At 34.7% G+C, this 22,080-nt stretch overlaps 8 protein-coding genes and 2 non-coding genes across 10 annotated transcripts; 7 read left to right on the top strand and 3 right to left on the bottom strand.

The window, feature by feature from the left end:
• Window positions 1-164: 164 nt before the first annotated feature.
• NAEGRDRAFT_70540 (uncharacterized protein) lies at window positions 165-1,736 on the top strand (the record flags this gene model as incomplete). Its single annotated transcript, XM_002674455.1, has 1 exon — window positions 165-1,736. The coding sequence occupies one exon, from the start codon at window positions 165-167 to the stop codon at window positions 1,734-1,736; it is 1,572 nt and encodes a 523-aa protein (XP_002674501.1).
• A 202-nt stretch (window positions 1,737-1,938) lies between these two features.
• On the top strand, window positions 1,939-3,503 carry NAEGRDRAFT_80655 (G protein signaling regulator). The gene has a single exon (XM_002674454.1). The coding sequence runs from the start codon at window positions 2,027-2,029 to the stop codon at window positions 3,458-3,460; it is 1,434 nt and encodes a 477-aa protein (XP_002674500.1). The 5' UTR covers window positions 1,939-2,026; the 3' UTR covers window positions 3,461-3,503.
• A 1,644-nt stretch (window positions 3,504-5,147) lies between these two features.
• On the bottom strand, window positions 5,148-5,221 carry NAEGRDRAFT_t468. The gene has a single exon. It is a non-coding gene; the product is annotated as a tRNA-Val (tRNA).
• A 718-nt stretch (window positions 5,222-5,939) lies between these two features.
• On the top strand, window positions 5,940-7,502 carry NAEGRDRAFT_51026 (uncharacterized protein; the record flags this gene model as incomplete). The annotated part of the gene is made up of 1 exon (XM_002674453.1): window positions 5,940-7,502. One exon carries the CDS (start codon window positions 5,940-5,942, stop codon window positions 7,500-7,502), a length of 1,563 nt encoding a protein of 520 aa, XP_002674499.1.
• Window positions 7,503-7,543: 41 nt separating this feature from the next.
• On the bottom strand, window positions 7,544-9,104 carry NAEGRDRAFT_70537 (uncharacterized protein; the record flags this gene model as incomplete). Its single annotated transcript, XM_002674374.1, has 2 exons — window positions 7,544-8,054; window positions 8,173-9,104. The coding sequence occupies 2 exons, from the start codon at window positions 9,102-9,104 to the stop codon at window positions 7,544-7,546; spliced, it is 1,443 nt and encodes a 480-aa protein (XP_002674420.1).
• Window positions 9,105-9,771: 667 nt separating this feature from the next.
• Window positions 9,772-15,185, top strand: NAEGRDRAFT_51024 (RNA polymerase II; the record flags this gene model as incomplete). Its single annotated transcript, XM_002674452.1, has 2 exons — window positions 9,772-9,884; window positions 10,025-15,185. The coding sequence occupies 2 exons, from the start codon at window positions 9,772-9,774 to the stop codon at window positions 15,183-15,185; spliced, it is 5,274 nt and encodes a 1,757-aa protein (XP_002674498.1).
• Window positions 15,186-15,746: 561 nt separating this feature from the next.
• NAEGRDRAFT_51023 (uncharacterized protein) lies at window positions 15,747-18,116 on the top strand (the record flags this gene model as incomplete). Its single annotated transcript, XM_002674451.1, has 1 exon — window positions 15,747-18,116. One exon carries the CDS (start codon window positions 15,747-15,749, stop codon window positions 18,114-18,116), a length of 2,370 nt encoding a protein of 789 aa, XP_002674497.1.
• Window positions 18,117-18,479: 363 nt separating this feature from the next.
• Window positions 18,480-20,087, top strand: NAEGRDRAFT_51022 (uncharacterized protein; the record flags this gene model as incomplete). Its single annotated transcript, XM_002674450.1, has 1 exon — window positions 18,480-20,087. The coding sequence occupies one exon, from the start codon at window positions 18,480-18,482 to the stop codon at window positions 20,085-20,087; it is 1,608 nt and encodes a 535-aa protein (XP_002674496.1).
• Window positions 20,088-20,201: 114 nt separating this feature from the next.
• On the top strand, window positions 20,202-20,272 carry NAEGRDRAFT_t469. Its single transcript has one exon. It is a non-coding gene; the product is annotated as a tRNA-Gln (tRNA).
• Window positions 20,273-20,368: 96 nt separating this feature from the next.
• Window positions 20,369-21,637, bottom strand: NAEGRDRAFT_51021 (uncharacterized protein; the record flags this gene model as incomplete). Its single annotated transcript, XM_002674373.1, has 1 exon — window positions 20,369-21,637. One exon carries the CDS (start codon window positions 21,635-21,637, stop codon window positions 20,369-20,371), a length of 1,269 nt encoding a protein of 422 aa, XP_002674419.1.
• Window positions 21,638-22,080: the final 443 nt, after the last annotated feature.

The following is a 22,080-nucleotide window of genomic DNA, read 5'->3' as shown; positions in this document are numbered from 1 at the left end:
CCACCACAACAACTTTGAAAAAAACAATTTTAATTGCTTCTTCACAAAATTCATTTTATTGTGTTCGCACAACCTTAAAAATATCCACAAAATATTTTGTTTTTCAAAGCTATAAAAACTGCGAGCAAAAACAAGAACAAGCCTCCAAATAATTTCAAAAAAAAATGTCTCAACAACATCAAACTCTTCCTAACAATCAATTCCTCTCTCTTGCAAGAAGCCTCACTGAAGAAAAACAATTCATCATGGATGTTCTTTGCGACAATACCTATACCACCTACTTGGTGAATTCACTTTCTTCTGGCGATTCAATTTGTAGAAGATTGTGGTCAACTCCTATTAGAATTGATCCTCCAATGAAATTAAGAAATCAATTGCTGACCATCTACAAGATGATGTACACGAGAGATTTTAATGAAATTAATTTGGGAGCAAGAGTTTATTTAAAACGATCCGATCTTCATTATTTGTACAGAGGAACCTGCAGAAAGGACCGATCAGAGAATATGATTGAGTTTCATGTTGAACGTGGCGATGATGTTAAGTGTAGTTGGGTGAATAGAAATGAATTGGATTATTGGTGTAAGCCTATTTACAGTCATTGTTGGGAAAATGATGAAAGAATTGAATTGTATCATGTATTCGGAAAGAAAGTGTATGAATTTTCAGTTCCTGGAGAGAAGCAAACTCTCGTTGTTGGAAGCTTTTATTATAATGTTGGAGAATTTATTCAATTAATTGAAGAGATTCCAAAGATTATTGTTGATAAGAATGTTAAAACTGTGGTGGTGAATTTTAGAAAGCCTAATGTTTCGGATTCATTCTCACCTGCAAGAAAAAAGCAGAAAGTTCAATCGGCAAGTCCTTCACAAGTGGTAGTCAAGACAGTCATTGCCAAGCCTTTGAGTCCGAATAATACTTCAGTGACAACAATATTTGAGGCAGTGAAGGAGAGTGATCAAGTAATGGAAACTGAACTGGTGCAAGTTATAGTTAGCGAGCCTCCAATGATAATGAATGAAGCAACCCTGATTGAAGTTTTGAAGGAGAAACGTATCAATTTCAAGCATGTCATTCCTTTCATTAGTGAAGATGAGGATTTATTGAGAAGTTTGATTTCCAATATTGCTCTGATTATGGATCATCAAGGATTGAAGAATGTGGTCAAGATTCACACTTCAAAGAAAGATAAGGCATTGAGCTCTGAAGTGAATACTGAATTGATTCACTCAATTGCTGATGCAATGCTATCAAGAGAGATTGATTTTACCAACACCTTCTTCACACTGCTCGACATGGATGAAATTGAATTGTGCAAGCAGATTGTCATGTGTCTTGGAAGATTAGAATCCTACGAGAGCATTCTCTGTTTAGAAAGACACAAGATATTCATTGATTCTCTCTATGCCAGTATGAACAAGACCTTCACTGATTGTGTCCGAATGATCCTAGCTCTCGAAGAAAGAATGGTCGATGATGAAAATTCTCGAGTCAAAACATTGGGAAATTTATTCTCCATCTCTGAAGAAGTCACTTTACGAATCGTAGAAGATAGAAATGTTCACTCCCATGCTCAACTCAAAAGACAAAGACTTAAGGGAGCTCTAGAAGATCGTGTCCAATATCTGAAACAAATCAAAGCTTCTTACCTTACCAAGAAGAAATCAGCAAAGAAAGTTCAAGCCATCAATGTTTTAATTCAAAATGCAATGGATCAATTTCCAAAATGTAAATAAATGTAAATAACTATTATTATCAATTTCCTTATTAACATTTTAATTGAATTAGATCATACTCAATTGTACTACTTGATGATCACCACAACGAACTTTAGGATTCTCGAAATCAAAAAATCAAAGAAACATCTCATTTCGTTTATTTTGGGAAGGTGGAAAAATCATGTAACTTCATGCAAAAAAACGTTCAAAAAAATTATCTAACATCTTTACCGGTCAAGCAGCTAACCAGATTTTAGCCATACAAGCCCTCAAAATAATAATATCCCACAACTGTACTGGAAGGAAACATGTTAGGACAAGAAGAAACTAACCTAAACCAAAAAGAAACATCCCAAAATGATGACAATGCAATCATCATAGAACCTAACGATAATAACGCAACAGATTATCATCCCGATGATATTCAATCACAAATACAATTAACTGGTATTGAAGGATTACCTCACCACCTTCTATCCGAAATGAAAACTAATATTGGAGTAACAGTTGAAGAGCTGAGTAGAAAGCATATTGTCCTTCTCATATTCCTTCGCTATTTTGGTTGTGTTTTCTGTCAAAAAAGTGTTGTTCAGATTGTCAGCTGTTTGTCAAATTTAATCAAGTTGAATTGTGTGCCCGTTTTTGTTCATCAAGAAAGTAAGGAAGAAGCTGATGAATTCTTTTCAGAGAAGGGAATGCCTAAGCCATTGATCAAGTTGGAAAAGAAGGAAGATAAAGAAATAACTGTCAATAATCAAGCTTTGACAAGTGAGACAGTGTCAGTAACTTTTGAAAAGAGTGCAAGGAGTAAACTGATGAAACAATTTCTAAGAGTCGAAGATCCAGAAGGTACTTATTATTATAAGCAATTTGGAGTTGTGCCTTCAGCCACAAAGATGGTAACTTTCACGTCAACTTTGGATGCTTTTAAATTGTCATTGACAGAAGGTTATAAATTGACACCTGATGCCTCAAAGAAGGCAGATAGAGATCAATTGGCTGGTTCTTTCATTGTGGCACATGGCAGAATAGTTAATCAATTTGTAACTCATTCAGCTTCGAAAATTCCAGATTTTCTCGAATTATTACTTGATGTCGAAGGAAAAGGAAGTGATAATCTATTCGATTTATTGAGTATATCAGACGATTCTTCAACAAATGATGAAGAATCAATTGATAAGGAAGAAATTGTTCCAGAATTTGTAGAAACCTCACAGGTCAACCTTGTGGAAAGAAAAAATATGAAAAAACTTTTGCAGAATTATCCAATGGCTCGAAAACTTGCTTCTCTCCCAAAAGAAGTAATGAAAATGAAAGACAAACGATCATTTAGTTGTACATCAGCTCAAATTGACCTCTCGTGTACCATTTCACTCGAAGAATCATTAATCAATCCACAATATCGAAAAGTTTTCAAACTATTTGCTGCCAAAATTTATGCCATTGAAAGTTTACTGTTTTGGGAACATGCAACTGCCTATCAGAAATTAAAAACTCTGAAAAAGAGAAGACAACTTGCTCAATATATAATTGATACATATTTGAATTCGGATTCCATGTTGGAAATTAACATTTCGTCAGCCATGAAAAAGAGAGTCTTGTCAACCTTTGAAAAGGAAGGAGCAATTCCTGAATTGTTCGATGATGTGAAAGTTAGCATGGAAGGAGATGCAATTAAGGATTCGTTTTTGAGATTCGTTGAGAGTGAATTATACGATCAGAGAATTAGAAAGGCAAAATAATGAATCATTTTCGAATGGATAATAAACGTTATCTTTCAACTATAAAAACCAAGTTAGTTAACTGTAGATTTACTGTAATTTCAAAGGCGGTTTTTTGTAAAAGTTAGGATAATGACGTGTTGTTTCATTCCAGTTGAGTAACTTGATTTGCTCATTATTTTGAATGAAAGAACCTTCCCATATCTTTTTAGTAAATCTAAACGAATACATATATTTGAATAGATCCATGTAGGAAACAGCCAAGCAAAGGTATAAAAACGTTTCGAATAGAGTAACATGGTGGTGAAACCAAAAACCATGATAAAGACTATACATTGCCTTAAATGGATATCCTACCACTGTCAATAAATCCAACATGATGAACGAAACCTTTCCCCAAAATGAAAAGTTATTGGTTTTAAAAAATTGAATCGAATATTTCCAAGTGAAAAACCAATCATTATAATATAAAATTGTGGAAACAAGTGCTCTTCCTCCAATTGCAAAAACCAATTCAGAAATATTTTGTGGAATAATGAGAGCTCTGATATAATTAGTCCTGGGTTTCAAACTAATGTTGCATTTAGCAATTTCAGTTGGTCCAAATCGCTGATGTCGAAACAATTTTGGAAATTTCACAGCCAAGTATTCATTGATATTTCCATCTGCTCTTGCCATTTCTCCATTCTTTGAATTGATTAGATTAAGAACTCTTCCATACAAACCACTCTCATTCTTTGCATAGGAATAGAATAGTTCACTTTCTCTGACACATGCTTTAAACCAATATCTTTGGAGAAAATCTTCACTGTGTTCACCAAGATTTCCTTTTTCTTTCATAATTTTTAAATAATTTTCACATCCTTTCATTCTAACTTGTTTAGATTCAGTTGGTTGACTAAACCAATTCAAATAAGGATGAAATTCAATTCTATTGTTTCTCTTGACCAATTCTCCTCTCACTCTAACAACTGTTTCTGAAAAATCCACATTCCATTTATCATCTGGCATAAAATAATTGTACAAAAGTGATTGTTTGTAAAATTTACAATCAAAATCTTCAAAATATAATAAACTAAACTCGAGTGGAGAATTCAAAACTAATGATTCGAATCCTCCTCCATTCATCAATCTATTACAAAGTATTGGACTGAAACGAGACACCAACTCATTCACCATCAATAATTGTTTCAAATCCAATTGTAATTTTTGAGGATTTTCTGGATATTTCTCTCCACAGGAACAATAACTCCACAACCTTTCGAATAGACATGCCCATTCATTTACATGATAAGTTAATCCCAATTTTTCAACAATTATTTGTGGATTCGTTCCATAAAATCCAAAATATTTTCCATTCTTATTAGCACTCACAATCTCTGATAATAATTCAAAAGTTGTCATTCCACCCAAAACTTTTAATTTCAAGAATCGATTTAATACTAATTGTTGAATTAATTGATCAACAATATTCTCATCATTTCCATTAAATTTGAAAATGTTCTCCACATGGCAATGATCGGAGGACTCAAGAGAAAGAAATTTGGAAGAAATTGGAAAATTATTTCTAATAAATCGGAGTGGATTCGTGTTGTGGATTGATTGTGAAAAGATGGTGAGGTAGATTCCATCACTGCATATGAGAGGGAGATTGGCATCATAGTGCATTTTTTGTAAAGCAAAAACCAATATATTAAAATATAAAGTTTACAGCGAGCGGGGCTTGAACCCGCGACCTTAAGCGTGTTAGGCTTACGATCTAACCAACTGATCTATCGCTGCTTACACAATATTTTAAAAAATATTATTTATATATCGTTATTGATACATAATAGGAATACAAAAATTCTAATTTAAAGCTCATCTTATTGTTTAGTTTGTATCATTTCAATCATCAAATACATGAAAGAATCACATACATGAAAGTCATTTTAAAAATTATATAAAACTCTTCAATTCTTTCGAGCCAAGATTCAAAAATCAAAAACTTTCCATTTTTAAATTAATTCATGAAAATGGTGATTTGGCTGACACTCTTTCTCATCTTCCATTCACTCTTCATATGCGATTCAAGTAACAATTATATAACCCATCAATAATATTATTATCAATCTCTTCAAATAGAACCATTTTAGGAAACATTCCAAACATAAAGTGGTAACTCTAATTTGAAACTACTTCTCATTCTTCCTTTTCATTCTTTGGCCAAGATCTTTTTTTACTTTCTTTCTAATAGTTATTGTCTTTCCATAAATATAGACACATGATGCACACGTTGAATAGGTTTTCTTCTTAACGATTCAATTCATGCAAACTTGCAAATTCTCAAAAAAAACGTCAAGATTGAAACTTTTCATTGTAAACTATCCATTATCCAAAATACAAATTTCAAAATTCGTTTTGTAAACTCCAATTATCCAACATCTAATCTCAAACATATTTGATTGTGTTCTTTCAGAAAAAACAATAACACAACAACTTTAAAAACAAATCAAAAAACATGCCATCCATTCATCCATCTTTCTTCTTTCCACTCTGTTGGTTGCCTTCTCCTGTCCACGATCATTATTTTAATACTTCTCATGAATGTAAATCAAGTGCAAGAATTCAACTTCATCAATTGTATTGTTCTCAATTGAATGAATTGAGGGAATTAAAACAAAAAGCGCAGAAAGTACTTGATTATTGTGACGATGATTCCGATGTAGTGATGAAAGATCAAGCAAGCACTGGTAATTCAAATCAAATGTCATCGACTACTGGTCAAGGACTTGCTAGAAATTTAGGTGTAAATTCAATACACGAGAGAAAACAACCTTCTTTCAATGATGAGGATTTTGTTTCTCTCCAGGAATTCCTTAACAAATCTAATAATGAAATGACTTGGGAAGAAATTCAGAAAATGAAACAATCAGAATCAATTTCTGTTAATATACTTTCGAATCAAAGTGGTGGTGCAACAAATGGAAGTAGACATAACCATCATGGTGGACATGTGGCTCAAGAGAGATCGACAGCACATCAAAATCACCACCATGGTCACCATCACCACAACAAGTCACACACTTTACCTTCAACAGATTGGGTTCAGAATGTGAAAATTATCGAAAAGGAAATGAAATGGGCTGCCAGATATCAACCTCATCGAATTCCAATGGAAAGAGGTAATTGGCTCAAGTTAGATACTCTTCTCTTGAGAGAAAGAGAGGAAAATACTCAATTGGTTCAAAATCAATCTTCCAAATCTTCAACTTCCTCACAAGATTTTGAGAATGGAAAACGTGGTCAGCTGGAAACCTCTCCAGAAACATGCACAGGTTTTAAGAAGAATTTCCAAATGGCTTTAAGATTAATTGAGAGTGAGAATGAGTTGGCTGTCGATCAATTCGATTTGGTAGTTCAACTCTGTACCAAGATGATCTATTCTGTTGTAACTCAATCTCCATTGTGTTGTTCAAAGTGGGAATTGGAGAATGAGCTCAATTCAGTTTCGAATGGAACAGAAAAGAAGTGCGCCAATAACAACTTGTCTCCTCACATGTTGGGCAGAATTCACAAGACCATTCTCCGTAAATCTGAAGAAATCTATTGGAGAAAGTTCATTGAAATTATCTTCCTCAAATTGATTGTAGATCCAAAGTGTATTGTTGTTGGCTTGTCATATTTCGAAAAGGTTATTTCATTGTTGGAGAATGAACGAGTTTCTTCTCCACTTTTGAAAGGTCAGCACGATGGATCCAATAAGGATCATTCATTAAGGAATTCCTTCAATAGGAATGAATTGAAAACAATCATGTGTATTTGTGTCATGTTGTCCAGTAAAATGTATGATGAGGACAATTATTGGAAGAGCAAGACTTATTTCAAATTATTCAGTAGTCTTTGTAGAAAGAGAGAAGATCACAAGAGAATTACATTCAAAGAATTCAATCAATTAGAAGTTGAAATCCTCAATGTGCTCCAGTTTGATCTCACTCTCGATATGGATGCTTTTGGAAGAAGAATTGTACAAAGATTCCTCAAAGTCCACTTTGATGAAGAAAGTGCTCTCCTAATGATCTAATAAAATCCTGAAATTGTCTCTCTTTAAAGAGACTCTAACAGCTAATGTTCATTACAGTGAATGGAAACATCTGAGAATAAATCATTCATGCTGAGTAATTTAAATTTCATTGCAACTGAATGATAGCTTGGAATCTTGATAGAGAATAAGATATTACTATCTATTTCACCATCCCAACCTCCAAAAACGAGCATTTCATTAGTAATATTGTTAAATTCAGCTACATGACTACTAAATCCCTTAGTAAAGATCTCTCTATCTGTATCTGGTAAGTCTTTTGTTTCCAATTTAATTCCATCCCATTGCATGGTATTAAAATCAAATTCGTAACAATCACAGAACCATTCCTCGCCATCATATCCAGACAGAATTATCATTTTCTGGTAATTTTCCAAATAGACTGCAGTGTGACTACTTCTTTCCGATGGAATATCCTTGAATAATTTTGTTACTTTTTTTGTGTTACCATTATGGTTGGTTTTTTTGATTTTTCCTTGATAAAGTAGTGTCCACCTTCTTGTTGTGAGGGAAAATTCACGTAAATCCGAATATCTATATTTTCAAATTCCAATTTTTCCATTTTAAATAATAGTATCATATTAATCAAAATAATATTAAAAATTAAATAAAATTTTGGAATTAAAAATTAATTATTAGATAAATAACAAACCTCTCATCTTCAGTTTTACCTCCAAATATGATAATTGAATTTCTATTCTCAGCATAAATCATACTAAAAACTTCTCTACAACTTGGTCTATTCATTAGGAAAGCTGGATCTTCTTCAACTCGACTCCACGTATTATTTCTAACATCAAATTCACAAAAGTCATCAAGATGAGAACTAGAAAAGCCTCCGAATAAGACCATCTTGTGAATGGAAGGAATGTAGACTGTTCTATGTCCTTGTCTTCCACAGGGAAGCTCCTCCATTGATGAGTCTTTTTGTGCATCAATCTTCTTCCACTCTCTTCTATCCAATGAGAAGGAAAACAAATGTTCATTATATTCATCGTGATAGTTAATTCCTCCAAAGACATAAAGACTTCTTGTGAGAGGACTGTAAGAACAGGAATGTCCCCAAATTCTAGGAGGAGTATTACTTCTTCTTTCTGCTGTCGATGATGATTGTTGAATAATTGGTGATTGTACAATTCTTTCCAAATATTGTTCATCGGATGAGATGTTAATATGAGAGATTTGTTCTTGCACATTGTTTGTATCACTTTCCTCAACTGTTGTACTAGTACTTTCATCATCATTCAATACTCTGCTAAAGAGCAACTTCCACTTATTTTCCATATAATTGAATGACATTACTTCATTGGTACAAGACTCTTCCTCGTACCACTCGTCATCTTCATCAAAGCATCCTCCAACAATGATAAGCTGATTGTAAGGAGCATGAATCAGACAACCACTGTGGAAACTTGTTGCTATTGGAGTGAGTTCTAATTCCTGTTCTGATAATTCGTCTTCAGAAGATTGTTTCTCAATTTCTACCAATTCTTCCAAGGAGAGAAGGGTTGGTGTCTTGGATAAAACTTGTAGAGAGTTGAACCGAAAAGTAATTTCCTTTCCATCATTATTTGCTTTCAACATCTGTGATGATTTGATGAATAGCAGCTTAACGATTGAATTAATTTGGTGAAGGAAGATTTTTTTGTTGTTATTATTGTATTCAATATTGGTTTGTAATATTAAAGTTCAAGATCACCTTCACTATATGATTACATCTATTCTTAATATCATTGTTCTGGTATTTTGTTAATATTACTTTCTTATTAGATGGGTGTGGTACTAACCTCCTGTATGTACCTCTAGCCACAAAACCGTTACGTTTGGAAAATTACATAAAAAAATTAATTAAATTGAGTCTCTACTTTGTATTTCAGATCAAATATTGTGGAAGATGAATAGCAAGTATTAAATACTAAGAATATTGTCAGTACGAATAAACATCTCTTGAAGCTGCTTTGAGCAAACAACATAAACTTCACATTCTTCACCAGCCTTGTATCGCTATTCAATCTGCAGCAACAGTTGCTCAAAAAAAATTAAAATAAAACAACCACGCTTTTTTCTTTAAAAAAAATACGCAAACATCAAAAACACTCTACCCGTGTGTGATTGTTGTTAGCAAATTTTAATCATCGAACACTAATTATAAAACTTCTTTACAATGTCTCTCTTCTCGTTCTCGCCAATCGAATTGGCCAGAGTTGATAGAATTCAATTCGGTATCTTGAATCCTGAAGTTATTGAAAAGATGTCTGTCTGTGAAGTGCTTCACGCTGAAACACAAGAAAAGGGAAAACCAAAGGAAAGTGGTTTGATGGATCTTCGTATGGGTACCATTGATCACCATCTTTCTTGTCTGACGTAAGTATTTGGAGGAAATTTAACAAGCCTCTAATCTTTAATACAAAAATCCTGTTCTTCATAATTTCTCTCATCAACAATGATAACAAACTATTACAACAACAACATCACTAATAATAATAACTAATTAACAATAATAGTTGTGGAGGTAACGCTACAGAATGTCCTGGTCACTTTGGCCACGTTAGAATACATCCAGTGTTTAATGTTCTCTTTATTAATACAGTAGTGAAGGTGCTACAAAGTGTGTGTATTCATTGTGGTAAACTTTTAGCGGATAAGAGTAGCTTACAATTTAAGAAGGCATCAAAATTCGTGAACAGACGTAAAAGATTCAAAGAAATGATCGATCTGTGTAGAAAAGACAAATGTATAATAGAAACAGGAAACAAGGAAAATGAACAAAATCAAGAAGCTAATATTGACCCAACTTTCCAACCAAGAAATGGTTGTGGTGGTCTCCAACCTAAGATTTCCAGAGATGGATTAAAGATTTTTGCAGAATATAAGAAGGATACTAGCGCCGAAGCTAAACAAGAATTAACAAAACAAGAATTGACAGCAGAACGTGCTCTTCAAATCTTTAAGAGAATTCCTGCTGAGGATTTGGAATTGTTAGGTTTTGATAAGGATAATGCTCGTCCAGAATGGATGATTCTTACATGTTTACCTATTCCTCCACCACAGGTTCGTCCAAGTGTTCACCACGGTTCAGCTGATCGTTCTGAAGATGACTTGACACACAAACTTGCAGATATTATCAAGGCTAATGCTGCCATTCAAAAGAATGAAAAGTCAGGTACACCACTTCATCAAATGGAAGAAATGGTTAGAATGTTACAATATCACTGTGCTACCTATGTGAATAATGAATATCCAGGTGTTCCAACAGCTACAACTAAAAGTGGAAGACCTTTAAAGTCAATCAGACAAAGATTGAAGGGTAAGGAAGGACGTGTCAGAGGTAACTTGATGGGTAAACGTGTTGATTTTTCTGCAAGAACTGTCATTACTGCCGATCCAAATATTGATATTGATCAAGTTGGTGTTCCTCGTACTGTTGCTTCAAATATGACAGTACCTGAAATTGTTACACCTTTCAATTTTGAAAGATTGAATGAATTAGTTACAAATGGTCCTTTAACTTATCCTGGTGCCAAGTATGTTATTCGTGAAGATGGTACACGTATCGATTTGAGATTTGCTTCAGGAAAAGCTAACGATCAAATTCAATTGGAATATGGTTACAAAGTTGAACGTCACTTACAAGATGGTGATGTTATTCTTTTCAACAGACAACCTTCTCTCCACAAAATGTCTATGATGGGTCACAGAATTAAGGTCATGCCTTACAGTACATTCAGAATGAATTTGTCAGTCACTACCCCATACAATGCTGACTTTGACGGTGACGAAATGAATTTGCACGTTCCACAATCTCTTCAAACAAAAGCCGAATTGTTAGAATTAATGATGGTCCCTAGGAATATTATTACTCCTCAAAGTAACAGACCAGTTATTGCCCTTGTCCAAGATACTTTATTGGCTGCTTCTAAACTTACACGTCGTGATGTCTTTATTGCTAAAGATTTAATGATGAATTGCTTAATGCACTTGATTGATTTTGATGGTAAATTACCTGTTCCAGCTATTTTGAAACCAAAACCATTGTGGACTGGTAAACAACTTTTCACATTCCTTCTTCCAAAAGTCAATCTTGAAAATACATCATCAACCCACGAAGATTTGACCGATAAGAAAGATCACTTGGATCACGACATACCTGAATTTGATACAAAGGTTTTAATTGACAGAGGTGAATTAGTTTCAGGTGTTTTGGACAAGAAATCTCTAGGTTCTTCTCACGGTTCATTGATTCACATTATTGTCAATGAAAAGGGTGTTAATGAAGGAAAGAAATTCTTGGGCCAATGTCAAAGAGTTATTAACCATTGGCTTATTAACCGTGGTTTCAGTATTGGTATTGGTGACACTATTGCCGATAAAGCTACTATGGAACAAATCGAAGAAACTATTAGAAAAGCCGAAAAGGACGTCAAACTTATTGTCAAGGATGCTCAAGAAGGTAAATTGAGAGCTGAAGCTGGTAGAACTATTCAACAATCTTTCGAAAATCAAGTTAACAAGGTTCTTAACAAGGCCAGAGAAGATGCTGGTAACAAGGCTAAGAAGTCATTGAAGGATGACAATAACATCAAGTCCATGGTGACAGCCGGTTCTAAGGGTTCTTACATTAACATTTCACAAATTATTGCTTGTGTCGGTCAGCAAAACGTCGAAGGTAAACGTATTCCTTATGGTTTCCGTAATAGAACTTTACCTCACTTTGCCCAAGATGACCATGGTCCTGAAAGTCGTGGTTTCGTTGCTAACAGTTACCTCAGAGGTTTAACTCCTCAAGAATTCTTCTTCCACACTATGGGTGGTCGTGAAGGTTTGATCGATACTGCCGTCAAGACATCTGAAACTGGTTATATCCAAAGAAGATTGATAAAGGCTATGGAAGATATCATGGTCAAGTACGATGGTACTGTCCGTGATGCTCAAGGTAATGTTGTCCAATTCTTGTATGGTGAAGATGGTATGGATGCCCACAAGGTTGAATCTCAATCAATTGATATTATGAATTTGAGTGATGCTAAATTCCAAGACAAGTATTGGTACAATTCTCTTGGTAGTTCTCCTTCTTTCACAAACCCAACTGAATCTAGTGTTTCAATGCCATCAGGTGGTATTCTTAAGGAGTCTTTCATTTCTACTAAGGTTTATGATGAAATTTTGAAGGATCCTGCAACCTATCTCTCAAAGGTCCGTGAAGAATACAAGACTTTGATGGAAGATCGTCACATTTTACGTACTGAAATCTTCCCTAATGCTGAAAATAAGATTGTCATGCCTGTCAACTTGAAACGTATTATTAAGAATGCTCAAAAAGAATATGGTATCCATCCAAGTATTGGTAAGCCATCAGACATGAATCCTATTTATGTTATTGAAAAGATTAAGAAGTTGTGTGACGACTTGGTTGTTATCAAGGGTACTGATGAATTGTCAACTGAAGCTCAAACTAATGCAACTTTACTTTTCAGTATGTTCTTGAGATCAACCTTCTCTTCAAAGGTTGTTCTTAAAGAATTGTGTCTTACCCAAGAAGCCTTTGACTTTTTGGTTGGTGAAATTAGAATGAGATTCCACAATTGTTTGGCTCAACCAGGTGAAATGGTCGGTTCTGTTGCTGCCCAATCTATTGGTGAACCTGCTACTCAAATGACTTTGAATACTTTCCACTTTGCCGGTGTGTCTTCAAAGAACGTTACTTTGGGTGTTCCTCGTTTGAAGGAATTGTTGAACGTTGCCAAGAATATTAAGACTCCAGGTTTGACTATTTATTTGAATAATGAATATATTGGTGACTTTGAAAAGGCCAAGATGGTTAAGGAAGATTTGGAATATACTACTCTTGGACATGTTACTGCTGCTACTTCAATTGTTTACGATCCAGAGCCAGCAAACTCTGTTATTGAAGAAGATAGAGAATTCATAGAAGAATTGTTGGAAGAACTCAAGGATACAGCAGTTTTGGATTCAACTACTCTCAATCCATGGTCTCTCAGATTTGAACTTGACAAGATGATGATGAGTGACACATTGACTATGGCTCAAGTTGCTAAGAAGATTCAAGAAGAATTCCAAAACGACATTACTTGTTTCTACTCTGACGATAACGCTGACAAACTTATTCTCGTTGTTCGTATTCACAAGGATGATAAAGAAAAGGAAAAGGATGCTCAAGTTGCAAAGGATCCAAGTGATGAAGTTCTCAGAAAGCTTGAAGAAGAAGACATTGAAAATAGTACTGTTGAATTTTTGAGAAGACTCGAATCAAACATGTTGAACGAATTGGCCCTTAAGGGTTATAAGGATCTCAAGAAGGTCTTTTTGAGAGAAGAAAATGACAAGAAGGTTTTCAGCAGTTCTGGTGTTGCTACTGTTAAACAATGGGTTTTGGATACTGAAGGATGTAACTTGTTGGCTGTCTTATCTCACCCTTATGTTGATCATACTATTACAACATCTAACGATGTTAATGAAATTCTTGATGTTTTGGGTATTGAAGCATGTAGAAATGCCCTCATGAGAGAAATGAGAAAGGTTATTGAATTTGACGGTTCTTATGTTAACTATCGTCACTTGGCCATTTTGTGTGATGTTATGACTCACAGAGGTGGTTTGATGGCTATTACTCGTCACGGTATTAATCGTAGTGACACTGGTCCATTGATGAGATGTTCTTTCGAAGAAACTGTTGAAATTCTTATTGAAGCTGCTACATTTGCTGATACTGATACTTTGAAGGGTGTTTCTGCTAACGTTATGGTTGGTCAATTGGCTCCAATTGGTACTGGTTGTTTTGGTTTGTATTTGGATGAAGAATTATTGAAGCAAGCTGTTGCTGTTAAACCAAGCTTTGTTACTGAAACTAAATCAATGTATGGAAGTCTTGGTGCAACAACACCTTATCATACAAGTGGTTTGGCTACACCTTATCATGGTGGTGTTGCTACCCCATATCATGGTGGTGCTTCAAGTCCATGGACTCAAGGTGCAATGACTCCTCTTGGAAGAACTCCTTCACCAGAATACCAAGGTGGATTCAGTCCTTCACCTTATAATTCTGCATTCTCTCCAGTTGCTAGTTCTCCAACTTCTCCTGGACATCAAGGTGGCTATTCTCCATCCTCACCAGGTAATTATAGTCCAACCTCACCTGCTTATTCTCCAAGTAGTCCAAACTATTCACCAACTTCACCAGCTTATTCACCAACAAGTCCAAATTACAGTCCTACATCACCAGCTTACTCACCAACTTCACCAAATTATTCACCAACATCTCCTGCTTACTCGCCTACTTCACCAGCTTATTCTCCAACAAGTCCAAACTATTCACCATCATCACCAGCTTACTCTCCAACTAGTCCACGTGCTACAAGTCCTGGTGCTGGTTATAGTCCATCTTCTCCAGCTTACTCACCAACTAGTCCAAGCTATTCACCAAGCAGTCCAAATTATTCACCATCATCACCAGCTTATTCACCATCCAGTCCAAACTATTCACCATCTTCTCCTGCCTATTCACCAAGCAGTCCAAGTTACAATCCTGGTGGTGGTTATAGTCCATCTTCACCTGCTTATTCTCCAACCAGTCCTAGCTATTCACCAACTAGTCCAAGCTATAGTCCATCATCTCCTGCCTATTCACCAGGACGTGAAGATAAATAAGGACTTTGAGAACTGATACATTGTAAATAAATATGGTTGTTGTTGTATTGTGGCTGTAAAGTTCATTCTCTATTAAATTTGGTACATGCTTCCCTTTTGGAATTTAATCTGCATGATTTGACGTTTCTTGTTGATTTGGCTGTTATTTCGTAATTACGAAAAAAAATTGCTCAACACCAACATACAATAGCACTGTACTTTTGAGCTTTACAAGTTCAACAAAAAACACGGAAACTTTGTACATGCCTTTTGAACATTGAACCATCTAAAAAAAACAAACAACTTGCCGAAACTATTAGAATCTTTAAATATTATCAATTTTACTATTGAGAGATAATATTGAGATAAAAAAGCCTCTCTCCATCATCAACATAACATTAGCCACTATCAATTTTCATCATTTTGATGAAACAGCATTGCCACCACATGTCATCATTCGTACACAAAATGTCTCCATCAACAAGCCACTTTCCAAAAAGCCGTTCTAGAAAAATTTATACTCTTACCATACTTGTAGTCTTGTTTCTCTTTTTGTGCAATACATGCTTTTTTGCCGAAACAATGTCAGCCACCAGTATTCCATCAACACGTTCCACCTCAACAAAAACACATTTAGAAAGTCAGGAGAACTTCCTAATCAACACAATTGGTCACCTAGCAGATCGTTTTAAAACATACTCTATCCCAAATGATATCGACTCACCATCACTCATGACAATGCATCATCTCTCAGTTGTTGTTGTTGATAATTCTTCACAACATGAAGTAATTCAAGCACCATCTGATGTTGCATTGAAGGATTATAACACGACAGAATTTTCAATCCTGTTGGGAAATGTTACTTATAATTTGACTACAGCTCAGCAGGCAATTGTCATGATTAGTGGAAATAATTTGGTTACGACTGTGACAATTGCTATCAGAGTAGTAATTGTCATTTTTGATATTTTTCTCACATGTTGCATTTTCCTGTTGAGAAATTATGAACCAATCAAGTCGAAATTCTTTGTTTCACTAATTTTGGTTGGTTTGAATGTTATCAGTCATATTCAGGGTACACTTGATTTTTTACCGTGGATTAAGATGTATTTTGAAAGTTATTGGAATCAATTTTTAATGGAAAAGAGTACTAAATCGGTTAGCGCTGCAACTTTTTATCAAAATAACTTGAATTCTAGCAATGGTTTGCCAAATTGGTTGGTCAATTATATTACATTTGAGAATGTGTATTGTTTCGTTAATTCGTATGTGCTTTATGGGCTTGTCGTTCTCAGTGTAGCTCTGTATAGTATTCAGATTATCAAACTCTTGCTTTTGACACTTTTAAAGGACAAGAGACAGGATATTGTAAAATCATTGGAAGATTTCAAACGAAAGCAATTGGAAAAATTCAAAAACATCAAATTACAAAACAAGACAGAACAGCAAAACGCTACTTCCAATACAATTCAAAACAGAAAATCATTGAGGAGACCAGCAGAAAGTACTGAAGATTTAGGTCAATTCCCTTCTAGTGCTTCAAATGTTGCTCTTAATGAGGGTGTTTCGACTTTGGATTTGAGTTCTCTTTCACAATCAGTCAATAGTGATGCACCAATGTCTGCCAGAGGTTCAAGGCCTTCAGAACTTGATGAAATTTCCAATGCCTACTCTGATTACGATGACATTGCTTTGGATTTGACAACCGATGACGATGCCATCTCTACATCTTACGAAGAAATTTCCAAACAAGGAAGATTTGCCAACTTGTTGAAGAAGATTATCAAATATCGAATTGTTGAAATATCGTATATTTCCTTGTGGGTCATTGTTTGGTTTGTAATTATCAGTGTTAGAGTTGCTTCTCATGCGAAAGACTCCTGGGAGAGTGTCTTTTACTCTTGGGAGCAAAACAGTGGATATTGTAGAAAGATTGATAGAGACAATGTTTCTATTTATGCAATTATCGTTCTTTTTATACTATTCCTTGCTATTCCATTATTTTTGGCAGTGGATTTCATATTTTCCATTTACAAATACATCCAAACAAGAAGAATCAATAAGGAAAAGGGAGAAAAGACTGAAAATTTCTTTATTTACTACTTTTACGAAACTGATCCTTTCGTATATAGAGTGGAAAGTCTTTTCATTGTCATTTTCGATATTGCTTCTGGAATAGTTCTCGTTATTGTCCCATCATATGGCCCAATTAGTTCACAATTGACTTCATCACTCGTACTAGCTATTGGTCTCAATTTCCTTGGTGGCTCGATCAGTAATCCAGGCATAACTGTAATGAAAGGCATTTGGAACTTTTTCCTTGCCTTTAAAGAAAAGAGAAAAGCCGCCAATCTCAATAACAGTGATTCCTCCAATGATAAGAACGCCAACGCTATTCAAAGTATTCAACAATTACTCTCCTCTCCAATTTGTTCCTACTCAATTGACTTTATCATTTCACACAAGAAGGAAAGAGATTTATTCTATCAATATTTGAGAGAAGAATATTCAGTTGAAAATTTACTCTTCATTGAGGATTTAAATCGATTGAGAAAGATTAACGAAAGACACGTTCGTTCCAAAGTAATGAAAATCAAGGAAATGACTAAACTCTACCTATCCGAAAGCAGTTCAGTATTCGAAATTAACGTTCCTTCCAAAATCATCCACACTGAACTGAAAGATTACAAAGAACTTCAAAACCTTCTCAACAACCACAAACTCAAAATCAACCAACTTCCTCGTATCATGAAAGATATTTCATTGAGATATTTCCCAAATATCGATCAATCCCAAGAAGAACTCATGAAACCGCTCATTACAAACATTTGTAAACCAAATATTTTCCCAACTTTACAAACAGAGGTTTACAAAAATTTAATGGACTCGTTTTATAGATTTAATAATTCAAGGAAATGGAAAGAACATATTAAGAGTGTGCAATCTCCTTAAATTTTTTAAAATTAAAAGTGCCAATGGAATATTGAAGCCGAATCTTGGAGAATGCAAAAGAAATGATTAGAATCATGTACGAAAATATGTCCTTAAAGTGTTGTAATCATGTATTCACGTTCAAAGTCTTGTTTTTGTATTAACTATTCCACTTTTAATGACCTGACAGTTCGTTATAACGTCAAGTGTCAAATCCAAATTCACAAGTAGTGGAGATTTAACCGCCAACATATGCAAACGAAAGCTTCAACATCAAACTACACAAAAAATCATCTTTAAAAAAACTCCATCAAGACCACTTGCTTTCGTTCATCACGATTCATAGATTCTTTTAGTTTCGTCAACGATATTAGAAAGTAGATAATGAAGAGAAAACTTATTCCAACATGGACATCCATGTTCATCTTGTTTCTTTTGATTTCGCTTGTCGGTTTGTGTTCCATCCAACCAACTGAAGCCAAATTCTTCTCTGGTTTCAAGTCAGCCGTCAGCAAGGCCAGATCTTCAATTTCTAACAAGGTCAAGTCTGTTGAATCAAAGATCAGAGGTGGAATTAACAAGGTCAAGTCAACAACCAACAAGATTAAGAATTTCAAGTCATCTGTCGAAAGAAAAATAGGTCAATCAGTGAAAAGAGCAATTCCAAAGACATTTAACAAGGTAAAGAATGCAATTTCCAAGAGAACTTCCAAATTTAAGAATAATTTCAACAAGGTAAAACAAAATTTCAGAAAAGTTAAAAGTAATTTGAAGGAAAAATCTAAAAAATTCAAAAATGGAATTAAAAAAATTGGAAACAAGTTGAAAAATAGCAAATTTGGAAAGAAATTGAAAGAAAAATCTAAAAAATTCAAGAATGGATTGAAGAAATTTGGTTCCAAATTGAAGAATAGCAAACTTGGAAAGAAGATTTCAAAGAAAGTTGAAACTACAAAGCAAAAGCTCAGAAAGGCAGGTTCCAAGGTTGACAATCTCTTCAAGAATGGAAAGAAGAAACTCAAGGAAAAGATTAAGAAAGTTTCCAAATCATTGAAGAATAATGTCATGAAGAAATTGCAAAAATTAAAGCAAGCTGGCGGTAAACTAAAGGGAACTAAAGTTTGGAAGATTATTTCAAAGCAATTAAAGAAAGCAAAGAATGTCATTTCAGCAATTAAGAATTCCAAGAAGAATGATCAAACAAGAGGTGTTGAAAAGATTAAATCACTTAATGGAATGAAGGCAAATCAAAAGGTTTCTCCATTGACATCAATTACAGCCAAGACAGTTTCGATTGCTTCTCAAATTTCTAATAATGCATACGAAAAGACAAATGATAAGAATTTGGAAAAGCAAGGTTATCAAGTCGTTCTAGCAACTGATCACAAGAAGGAAATGGTCGCTTCCAAGGTCTTGTACAATGAAAAAGATAAGACTCTTGTAGTTTCGTATAGAGGAACTGTTTCTACTTCATTGAAAGATTGGGGAAATAACTTGAAGATTGGATTGAAATCAACCTATTTCAATGGTCAATATGCTGGTAAAATCCACTCTGGATTCCTCAGTAATTACATGAAAGACAGAGAAGAAATCAACAAGGTCATTGCTCAATATCAAAAAGAAGGTAAAATTGACAAGATTGTTTTTACTGGACATAGTAAGGGAGGAGCCATTAGTGAAATTGCAGCAACTGATTATGAATTGAGTAACAAGAATTCAGGAGTTAAGGTTGAATTGGTTACTTTTGGAGGTCCTAGAGTTGGTGATAAGAAACATGCTGAAGTGGTCAACCAAAATGTTAAGGATTATGTTCGTGTTGTAAATACTTTCGAAAAGAATGGAAAGACAAAGCAAGATCTTGTAACTGAAGTTCCTCCTAAATTGTTTGGATATGCTCATGCTGGAGCTGAAGTTCAAGTTGGTTGTCCAAAGAATGGAGGTGTTTCATGTCACTTGTTAGATAATTATATGACAAATATGAATCCTCAATAAATTTTAAAAGATTGGAACGAACTCTAATAAAATTTTATAACTTGGGCAGTAATGCAGCTAAAGCAACAAAACTTTTCGTGAATATAAATGAACTACAAACATTATGAATGTGCTCGTCTCGTGGTGTAATGGTAGCATAGTGGACTTTGAATCCATTGACGGAGGTTCGATTCCTCCCGAGACGGTAAACGTGGCGAGCCATGAAATTTTTTGCTGTTTTACAAACGAAAAATTAAATAGAATAGGCTAGGCAGTCATTTTAGTGTTAAGATCCCATTCCTTTATTGATTATTGTCTTTCTTCGAAAGAAGATTCTGGTTTTGCAGTATGAATGAGTAAATTTCTTCAATGGACACGTTATTGGATGGTGTGGATTCAGCAGAGGATAAATTATTGAATTGCTGAGATTGCTCATTATTATTCAACCCTCTAATAATATTCTGAGCGAGAGAATTTGGAGATTCCAATAAATCATCGAGCTGATGTTGATATCTTTGAATTAATAATTGCACTATTTGAGAAAAGAGTTGCATTGACATGGAATCTTGCACATTTGCATAGCCAATCGATTCTTGTTGATTAGCTGGCGAGTTATTAAGTGGATTCTTCTCATAGATTGTCATTGTCGGTTCATTCAGAACAAATCTCCTTGTGAAAGTGTTAGAGTCTGAATGTGAATTGCACATGTATTTCTGAACATTCACTGGTTGAGGTGGTGAAATAAATAATGGACTCTGTGCTTGAACAACATGTGGAGAGGGACTCAGTGATGATGAGGGTAATGAATTGGATGAATTAGTTGAGTGGTGATTGTGAGCTTGGGGTGAAAATTGTTTCTTCTTGTTGTTGGAATGAAACTGTGCGCTATGATGGCTTGAAGAATCATTGGAGAATGAGTTTTGTTTTCTAGAGCTGGAAGTTGTGCCTGATGAGGAGGTTGAAGATGAATTGGAAACTGGTGCCAATATGAAATAATTATCTTTGAATGTTGAACTATTGCTGAGGAGGGGCTTTTCAAAGGCATAAACCTTCAAAGTTTCATCTTCACTATTAGTTGAATTGGGAGAGTCATCTTGGACATGCTCATCTTCTTCATCCTTCTTCAAGGTATCATCATGAAGCCAGTTTTCACCACCTCCATTCAAGTAGTTATGAGAGTTTTTCATCTTCTTCCTCTTCTTTTTCCTTCTCTCAATATCAATGGTTGTCTTATCAGTCTCATCTACAATATTCAAAGATGATTGTTCCATGGCAACTGCTGTGGATCCACTTATGCTAACAGATTGTCTCTGATATATTTGCGAACTGTTGGAAGGCGGAGGAGTACTATTAGAATGATAATTGATTGAACGTTCTCTCTTCGATAGAACAGTTGAAGGCAATTTGAAATGATGATACGTTGAAGACGAAGGAAGTGAATTGCTCATGATTCCTTCTTGTTGAGGTTCGCTTCTTTTTTCCTTAATTTCCAGAAAATTATCTTCATCATCGCCACTGCTATTACTACTCTCTGAATTTTGTGGATGATAAGGCTTTCTATCAGTCTTCATCTGCGCACAAACTTCTTATAAATAATATTCTTCTTAAAAATGAATATTCTTCTTCAATGATGGTTTTATTAAGGTAAGGTTCACTTTGCTCCCATACAAGGTGCGAGGGGAGGTAAAAATAGATTTAAGATCTTACAGAGGTGCGAGGCAGATTGAGGCAGATTTTTTTCGAGTGGTAAGAATAAGGGAGGAGATGTCTTGTTCTTTTTTTCGCCAAGTTGAAAAAAAACAAGAAATTTCTCAGCTGCAACTCTTGAAAACTGGCAAACTCATCATGATCAGAAGGTTTATTAAGAGAGTGATGCGCACTTACGATGATCTTGTTGATGGTAAACAAAGGTATTTTTACAGTATTCAAAATTCCGAATCTCCTCTTATTTCTTGTGTGTTTGTTGGATCTCACAGCAGCACACACTTTGTTGCATGTTGTGGTGTTGGATTGG

The sequence above is a fragment of the Naegleria gruberi genome (genome assembly GCF_000004985.1).
Source record: "Naegleria gruberi genomic scaffold NAEGRscaffold_40, whole genome shotgun sequence".
In the NCBI taxonomy this organism is placed as follows: domain Eukaryota; phylum Heterolobosea; class Eutetramitea; order Acrasida; family Naegleriidae; genus Naegleria; species Naegleria gruberi.
Note: the sequence above shows the minus strand (reverse complement) of the source record. Positions and strands in the feature narration are given on the sequence as shown.